General features: G+C 47.0%; 1 protein-coding gene across 1 annotated transcript; it reads right to left on the reverse strand.

Annotated features, from left to right (window-relative positions):
• Positions 1-1,645: 1,645 nt before the first annotated feature.
• On the reverse strand, positions 1,646-7,455 carry MRPL20 (mitochondrial ribosomal protein L20). The gene is made up of 4 exons (XM_084651916.1): positions 7,282-7,455; positions 4,463-4,573; positions 4,054-4,131; positions 1,646-2,147 (listed from the first exon to the last, which is right to left on the reverse strand). The coding sequence occupies exons 1-4, from the start codon at positions 7,366-7,368 to the stop codon at positions 1,974-1,976; spliced, it is 450 nt and encodes a 149-aa protein (XP_084508042.1). The 5' UTR covers positions 7,369-7,455; the 3' UTR covers positions 1,646-1,973.
• Positions 7,456-8,163: the final 708 nt, after the last annotated feature.

Consider the following 8,163-nt stretch of genomic DNA (forward strand, 5'->3'; position numbering starts at 1 on the left):
CGCGCGCCTCCCGCGCCCCCTCCCCCACCCAGACAAAGCCTAGGTCGCCACCACCGGCTAGGCCCGAGCCAGCCCTTCCCCCCAGCACACGGCAGGGGAGCCGCCCCCCGCTGGGGGGATTTGAAAAACGTATTCCAACAGATGCTGGGGGAATCGAGAGGGCCTGGGAGAGAAATCTGGAGCCCCCCCTTCTTCATGTTCACTGGGGTCCCCCCTTCCACTTACAGACAGTTGGGGGCCCGGGTACAATTGCCCTCCCACCCCACATACTTATCTGCTTTCTGACAGGAGCCCTCAGGGCCACTCCACTCGCCTGTTCAAGCTTTTCTCTGTCATGCAGGAGGGCAAGAGTTTTAAAAGTTTGTTTCCTAAATAACCCCTTGACTCCAGCAGCTGGGGCTTTAAGTAAAACAAGTCTCCCATGGCTTACCCCCCAAATCTTAAATTGGCAACACTGACCAGCCTTCCCACAACCGTAGTTTTATCTTGCACGACTATGCCTCATAAGAGCTCAAGCAGGAACTCTCTTCCACAGCAGCAGCACCAGCATCTGCCTTGAACAGACTCCAGCACACAGATTTCACTGGAAGATATATCTGAGTGTAAGCTTCCATTTGCTTCAGCTTTAGCTAGGTCATTTATAGTAGGGTGGTGCTCCCCTGAAGACCAGTGCCTTGGAGGGTTCAGGGTTTTAAAGCCTTTACACAGCCAGAGGTCCCAATCGCACTACCGCTTTTAACTGTAAGGCCTGCTCTACACTAGAAAATTATATCAAGCTAGGTATATCACTCAGGGCTGTGAAAAAATTCACGCCTTGAGCAATTTACTTAGGTCCACCTAACCTCAAGTGTAGATTACAGCAGGGTTGATGGAAGAATTCCTCCATCCACCTAGTTACCACTCCTGAAGAGTGGAATAACTACATAGATGGGGAAAAAACCCTCCCATCAATGTAGGAAGGGTCTATGCTACAGTAGCACAGTTGTAGCGTAGATATGGGCTTAATCTCAGGTTCCCCTGACTCCGATACAAGTGTCATATAGACTGAACCAGTGAGAGATTAGCAACTCTGTGGATAGGTTTTAGGCAACACATCACATGTAAGCTTTCCTTACTAGACTGGCCTGTTTAATTTTTAAACTAATTTGAAAGACTGACCGCTACACTTGAATATACTTTAGCTGTGCTGCACTCTTTTACATACTCTAGTTTAAAGAAAAGCTAGATACTCCACATTTTGTGGCATGAAGCTAGATGGCACAATACTTGAGAAGGCATGGTTTATACTCGTAACAACTTCTGAATTTCTGGTGATTTCGCTAGCTTTTCTTTTTCTTTTTTTAAAGATGCCTTCACATGCTTATCTCATGGACTGACTACTTATTTTAGTAGAACTCTACTAGCTGCAGCACACGCCTTACTAAGCCTTTAAGATTTTCCTTTTTTCTGCTTTTTAGCAGGTACTTCCAAAGTCATCTTATGCGTCATATATTTAAGCCATAGCTTTGCAATATAACCTCATTAACACTGAGTGCCACATAGATGCATGTAGAAAAACATCAATGTGGGATAGTTGTCAACATTTCAGGAAGCATTTAAAAATGTATGTTATTGTACTGTGACACCAGAAGTGACTATTCAGATATTTTCATAATACATAAAAAACCCTTTATTAGATTGTTACAGAACAAAAATGTTTACACAACATTTTGACGTAGAGTGACTTCTGCACAGTAGGGTTTATCCCTGTTAAGCTTAGATTGCAATTTTAACCAAAACCACTAAGGAAAAAGAACCGTCCTCATAAGTTTACAAGCTAGTTGTCTAAGACTTCCTTCTTTCTTGCTAGATTGATTTTAGAGGATTTTGTTTCATAGATATGACCTTTTTTGTTCTCTGGGGTGCAAACTTACTTTGAAATACAAGTCTCTGCTTAGAATAGGCAGCTATAATTGCAGATTATGCCTGTCACTTCAATAATGGTGTACAATTCGTGAAAATATTCCTTCTGGTTCTTTTCCATCTCCAAGGGCATCAAGGAAGCCTTCTTGTCTCCTCCTTTGGGCTAAGGCAGCTAGGGACTTGAATGTCTTTGGCTCATAAATAGCCAGATCAGCAAGCATTTTCCTGTTCAGCTCCACCTGGCACTAAATGCAAGAAGGATGGTCAATGAAGAGCATAGTAATTGTCCTTTTACAAATGTTCATTGTTAAGTTCTTAAGTGCATTATTATATACATGTTTCATTAAAATGCTACTATTTAATGGATATTTTAGGCAAACGAACATCTGATTTTACTACCTGCGAAAACCTCACAAGATACACATCTAATTTTTGTGAATATCCCAAGGGGAAAGTGTCATACAATTCAACAACAGCAATACGATACAAAACAGATAACCACGGGTTTTCTAAAACCCCTTTTGAACCAATTCCAGAAGCTACAGTGGGGAGTCTCTTCCTTTATGGAAGTCTACATAGTAAGTGCCTGATCTTGGATGCTCTAGTTTTCAAATTCCAGCAAACAAGGTAAATATGTTCCAAAGGGATGGGAATTCTTATTGAAATAATGTTTTGCACTTTTATAGTGACTTCCATCCAAGGTTCTCAGTGCTCCTTTGTAACGTAGTCTATCCATTTTAGAGGTGAGGAAATGGATACACAGAAATTGACTTGGCCAGAGTCACACAAGTTGTCCGTTTCAGAGGTGGCAACAGAACTTGGCTCTTAGTTCCTAGTCCTGTTCCTTAACCATCCCTACATAGTACTTCAGATTATGCAATAACATCCAGAAATATTCTCAGCCCATCCATTTATTTTCACCTTTAAATAAAAAGCCAAGTTTGAGTTTCAGGGCCCAATCCCATGAAGTGCTGCACATCAACAATTCCCATGGACTTCCACAGGAGTGGTGGATGCGGAACTCAGGATCCAGCCCTTAAAAGGGTCTCAAAATGGAAGGACCTCAGGATCGGTCCCTTTATAGACTACATAGAGCAATGAGTGGATGATCTAAAATGTCAAAAGATTATAGAAACCAGGTCTGCTTCTTTTGGAAAATGAAACTAAGGACCTCCCTGATGGACAATTCTAAGATGCAAGGGACACTGACTTTCTCTGAAATACCTGTTCCTTTGTCTGAGTTTGATGGAACTTCTATGCAGAGTACTTTATTCCATTAGTTACCAAGAGTTACAATAAAAACAATAGAAGCACTTTAACAGTTTGATAACTTTAGAATAAATCTGATTTAATTAGTTGATCAAATAAGCTACTGGTTTAATTTTCTATCCAGCTGTTCTACAGCCTTAATTGAGAGGGGGGGCGGGGGATGACTAACAGTGTTTAAAGCACACTGCCATCTTAAATTTTGCTCAGGTTAAAAGTTTGGAGAAACAAGCTAAACCTAAGACCAACAAATTTTTCCAATTCTAATGTGAAGCTTTGAAACAAATCCCCCTGTATGTTTTAAGAGCACTGAAGTGCTAAGAATGTAGCAGCGAAACTGACTGCATTTATTTTTGTTGTCCAAGCTGACTGAAATGCACCAGTTTAATTAGTGAAAAGTAATTTGGATTTTTAAACTCACTTCTAGTAATTCAATGTTTTATTTGTTTTGTATTTTTAAAATATCTTGATATCTAAAAAGGCAGCTATTACTCTGAGGACCTGACAGTAGCATAGGTAACAACATTTACAATAAACAATGTAAATTGACACTGTCCCTTTAAAGAATAAATGAAAACAAGTTCTTCTGATCACATAAATCTATAGTGAAGAGGTAGGAATGTGTTATGAGTCTTATGTTGAGCTCTTATGCTGCCAAGATAAAAGAAGGTCACTTGTAGCACAAATAGATACAAGTATAAAACAGGACTACATTATTGCAGTAAGCAAGAAAAAGCATAGACAAGAAATTTCATATTTATCCCTCATCAGCAGAACTGGAAGGTTTTCTGGGTGTTTTATGGAATGACTGATTGAAAGACCAATGAGAATTTTGGACAACCTGTCACCATTTCAGTGCAATTCTTCTTCAAGCAACACACTTACCTTAAGCAGATTGCCTATGAAAGCTGGATATTTCAAACCATGTTCAAGAGAAGCTGCTTCAATCCTCGTAATCCAGAGCTTAAAAAACACAACGATTTAAATATAAAAATACAAATATTCTAGTTGATGCTTTCTTTTGGTAAAGAATTAGACATATGGATGTGCTCAGATTCGATAAATACAATGTGTCCTGACCAACATTTCTTCAATGCTAAAATTCTGATGCAACATGAGCTACTACAAAGCCAACAGGGGCTATTGCACTTGCCTTGAACTTGGAAAACTACTCTTTCAACAGCAGTTTGTAAAGCATTTTGGGATACCCCGAGTAGGAAAACAGCTATATAAAAATGACTCTAGTCTCTTCCAGTTTCACTGTTTACATCTATCATTTTGGTTTGTTTTTTACCGCTCTCATGAATTTCTTCTTTTCTCTTCTGGCCTTTGTAGACTTCACAAAAGCTCTCCGAACACTTCGTACAGCCAATCTATAGCAGCGGTTCTTCCTTCCACGAAAATGCTAAGGCAAAAACAAGATGTTCCAGTTCAGTTATTAACTTTATAAGGCTGTAAAGCCTTTCAATAATATGAATATAGAAGATATCACTTTGCATTTCTAAAGAGCCTTTCATTAAGAGGATCTCAAAGCACTTTACAAACATTAGTTAAGCCTCAGCCAATTTTCTCATTTTACAAATGGGGAAATAGTAACTGAAAGATTAAGTAACCTGAGAAAGACTACAGTTTCTCACTGGCTGGACAGAGCACAGAATCAGTTTTAGTTTTCAATCCCAGATTCTAACAGTGGGCCAAACTCACACTAACTTTCTAACTCTTAAAAAACAGAAGGGGCTGCCTGTATGCAAAAAGCGGGAAATCAATTGGGAATCCCTATCCTTAGTAACGTCTCATAGCTTGAGCCACTTCGTGTACCACTGATGATCATATAGTATCTGTGGAAACCACCACAGTTGCACATATGGAAAATTAACACTGGGCAAGTGCACCATGCAATTAGTCTGCCCTCCAACAAGTATCCCCACAGGGTAGTCATGATATATGGCTAGACTGGGACCCGAAAGTGTAGGATATGCCCATTTAATTGTAGGCAATGCCCTGCTCAATGCTATAGCAGCTGATTATATCACCAAAGCTGCTGACAATATGCCCTTACAGAAAATTCCTTTTAAACTATTGCATATAGGATTAAAGAGAGACTGTCCACTTAAGTTGTATTGTAAAGAAGTATCTTTACCTGTTCTAAGAACACCTGAAGATCTACCAATATACATTTACTTGTCACTGTTAATGCTCTTTACTTTTTGCATTTTGATCAGTTCAAATTAAGTCAATTCAGCCAGTTTCATTGTTTATACTCAAGTGTCATTTTCAGATTGCTCCTGCTGCAGTGTCTGGATTTCAAACACTGAGGGAATGTTTGGTTAAGGCTTTATCAAAACTTGTTTCTACAGTATTTATATTTCTGGGGACCAAATTTAAGTTCACACTATCCCTTTAACCTTATATGTGCAAGCAAGGCTCAGGTAACCATCTAATCCCATTTATACGGCAACCATGGACAGCCAATAAGTCAGCTATTTTCCTTTACGCCAGAACATCATGCCTCTCTTTTGTATAAAAAAAAACAAAGGGTGTGAACTTCTGGCTCTATTATGGAGAAGAGCACAGCCTCTGGGGAGACCAGAGTGAAAGCTTTATCTGTGCTCTCTGCCATTCCCCCCACCATGCACTGGGCAACTCAAGAGAGGAACAGGAGTGTCACCTTCAGGCCCAGAAGAAGGACAAGACTGTAAGTGGATGGGGTGTGGGAGGAAGCAACTAACAAAAAGAAAGGGACAAACACCCCCCTTCTGCTCCTTGGGGGGGCACGACACCCACCCACCCCCACACACACACCCCTTCTGCTCCTTGGGGGACACGACACCCCCCCCACACACACACACCCCTTCTGCTCCTTGGGGGACACGACACCCCCCCACACACACACACCCCTTCTGCTCCTTGGGGGACACGACACCCCCCCCCCACACACACCCCTTCTGCTCCTTGGGGGACACGACACCCCCCCCCCACACACACCCCTTCTGCTCCTTGGGGGACACGACACCCCCCCCACACACACACACCCCTTCTGCTCCTTGGGAGACACGACACCCCCCCCCCACACACACACCCCTTCTGCTCCTTGGGAGACACGACACCCCCCCACACACACACACCCCTTCTGCTCCTTGGGAGACACGACACCCCCCCCCCACACACACACCCCTTCTGCTCCTTGGGGGACACGACACCCACCCCACACACACACACCCCTTCTGCTCCTTGGGGGACACGACACCCCCCCCACACCCCTTCTGCTCCTTGGGGGACACGACACCCACCCCCCCACACACACCCCTTCTGCTCCTTGGGGGACACGACACCCACCCCCCCCACACACCCCTTCTGCTCCTTGGGGGACACGACACCCACCCCCCCACACACACCCCTTCTGCTCCTTGGGGGACACGACACCCACCCCCCCACACACACCCCTTCTGCTCCTTGGGGGACACGACACCCACCCCCCCACACACACCCCTTCTGCTCCTTGGGGGACACGACACCCCCCCACACACACACCCCTTCTGCTCCTTGGGGGACACGACACCCCCCCCCACACACACCCCCCTTCTGCTCCTTGGGGGACACGACACCCCCCACACACACACACACCCCTTCTGCTCCTTGGGGGACACGACACCCCCCCCACACACACACCCCTTCTGCTCCTTGGGGGACACGACACCCCCCCCCACACACACACCCCTTCTGCTCCTTGGGGGACACGACACCCCCCCCACACACACACACCCCTTCTGCTCCTTGGGGGACACGACACCCCCCCCACACACACACACCCCTTCTGCTCCTTGGGGGACACGACACCCCCCCCACACCCCTTCTGCTCCTTGGGGGACACGACACCCCCCCACACACCCCCCTTCTGCTCCTTGGGGGACACGACCCCCTGCGGGTTCGCGGCCGGGCTGGGAGCGGCGGGCTCTGGGTGCGAGGCGGGGACAGGGCAGGAGGAAGCGCCTGGCTCCCGGCAGATGCGCAAAAGGCGGCGAGGCCAGGCCAGGCCAGGCAGGCGCCGAAGCCGCGAGCGGGGCCGGGGCGGAAAGAGGCCCGGGGCCGGGAACCGGGGCTGGACTCACTCACCCGCGCATGCTTGAGCACCGCCTGCACCCTCCAGAAGCGGTCGGTCAGGCGGCTCCGCAGCCAGCAGGGCGCGCTCAGGAAAACCATCGCCCCCGCGCCCGGCCGGCCAGCAGCGCCCCGGCCAGCGAGCGAGCGAGCGGCAGGGCCCGGGGCACGTGCGCGGGCCCGGGGGGGGCGGGGCCGCTGCGGGGGGGGGGGTGATTGACACGCGACGCTGCTGGGCGAAGGGGGCGGGGCCAGCCCCAGCTATAGAGAGCGGGCGGGGGGGACACCTCAGCAGCTCGGGCTGGGCTTCCCATGCCCTTAGTTTTGGGGGGGGGGCAGGAGCATAGAGGCCGCCCCTGGGGGTGCTGCAGCACCCCTGTCTTGAAGTGGTTTCTATCATACATACAGGCTTTACAGTTTGGTTCAATCGCTCTCAGCTTCCCCCCCCCCCCCATACAAATTGTTCCAGCCCCCCACAGGCAGGAGGTCGCAGCTGCCCAGATAGTTTTTGGAGGGGAAGAGCAACAGTTGCAGAGATTGGGGGAGAAACGTCTATCTGGGCACATGAGACTCCCCCCACAGGAAAGCCAGTTATTTGCACTGTCTGAACAGCTGTGCAGATGGCCTGCGGGCTAGATAGAACTAGCAACCCCTGGGGCTGGAGGGCTGCCTGTTATGGGTACCCAGCCCATCTCACACTGAGGCTTTCAGCGTTTATAACTTTGCCAAACTTTAACTGGTGGAACTGACGCTTTCCCTGCCAGGTGTCTCCTCGAGATGAATTTAAAAAAAAAAAAAATTGAGCCGAAAGAGTTCAGCCGTTTGTGAGAAGGAGGAAAACACTTTCCCACAAACTTTTCTTTTGGACGCTCCAGTGTCCTCATGCTCTGGAGCCGG

Source organism: Lepidochelys olivacea (assembly GCF_965140295.1).
Source record: "Lepidochelys olivacea isolate rLepOli2 genome assembly, chromosome: 18".
Lineage (NCBI taxonomy): Eukaryota > Metazoa > Chordata > Testudines > Cheloniidae > Lepidochelys > Lepidochelys olivacea.